The 852-nt window shown below is 59.9% G+C and overlaps 1 protein-coding gene across 1 annotated transcript in view; it reads left to right on the top strand.

Annotated features, from left to right (window-relative positions):
• Nucleotides 1-852, top strand: part of LOC103765896 (1-phosphatidylinositol 4,5-bisphosphate phosphodiesterase gamma-1-like) — a 36,133-nt gene that overhangs the window by 13,975 nt on the left and 21,306 nt on the right. Inside the window, exons 10-12 of the mRNA XM_029959254.1 lie at nt 69-237; nt 498-617; nt 796-852. Coding sequence (XP_029815114.1) covers nt 69-237; nt 498-617; nt 796-852 — 346 coding nt within the window. The remainder of the gene's footprint in view (nt 1-68; nt 238-497; nt 618-795) is intronic.

The following is an 852-nucleotide window of genomic DNA, read 5'->3' as shown; positions in this document are numbered from 1 at the left end:
GGCTCCTCCCACGGCTCCCAAATCCCACCATTCCCGCCATTCCCACCATTCCCGCCTGCCTCCCGCAGGTTCCCCATCATCCTGTCCATCGAGGACCACTGCAGCATCGTCCAGCAGCGGAACATGGCCTCCCACTTCAAGAAGGTCTTCGGGGACATGCTCCTCACCAAGCCCGTGGACATCAACGCCGACGAGCTGCCCTCACCCACCCAGCTCAAGAAGAAGATCCTGATCAAGGTACACCCCAAAATCCCTCTCGGTAGGAGGGATGTGAGCAGTGTCGGGCTGGGAGGGGGTGGGGATTCTCCCAAATCTTGGGATTCAAGAGTGATATCCCTCCATGATGTCCCTCCAGACACCTCTCCGATGTTCTGCACCGAGAGGTGGCCGAGGGGAACGGGGGGAGTGGTGGGAAGGGACCTGTGAGAGTTTGATCCTGAGGGTTGGGAGCTCGGTGTGCCATGGCCGCCGTGTCCCACCCCCTGGGCGCTCCCCAGCACAAGAAACTGGTCGAAGGGAACCTGTACGAGGAGGTCTCCACTGCCAGCTACTCGGAGAACGACATCAGCAACTCCATCAAGAACGGGATCCTCTACCTCGAAGACCCCATTGACCACGTAAGGGAGGAGCTGAGCAGGGCCTGTCAGACGGGGAGGAGCGTTTGGGTTTGGGATGGGCATGGAATGGGCTCTCCTAGACCTGGGGAGCGGGAGGGAGCAGAGACCTCGTGTCAAAGCTCCGTCGTTCCACGCGATCCTTCTCCTCACCCTGGGAATGCTCTTCCTCCTTCCCCAGACCTGGAGCCCTCATTATTTCGTCCTGACGAGCAACAAGATCTACTACTCGGAGGAG

The sequence above is a fragment of the Manacus vitellinus genome, unplaced genomic scaffold, assembly GCF_001715985.3.
Source record: "Manacus vitellinus isolate BGI_N305 unplaced genomic scaffold, ASM171598v3 scaffold_1_pilon, whole genome shotgun sequence".
NCBI lineage: Eukaryota > Metazoa > Chordata > Aves > Passeriformes > Pipridae > Manacus > Manacus vitellinus.
The sequence above is the reverse complement of the archived record's forward strand: the minus strand, read 5'-3'. Positions and strand labels throughout refer to the sequence as shown.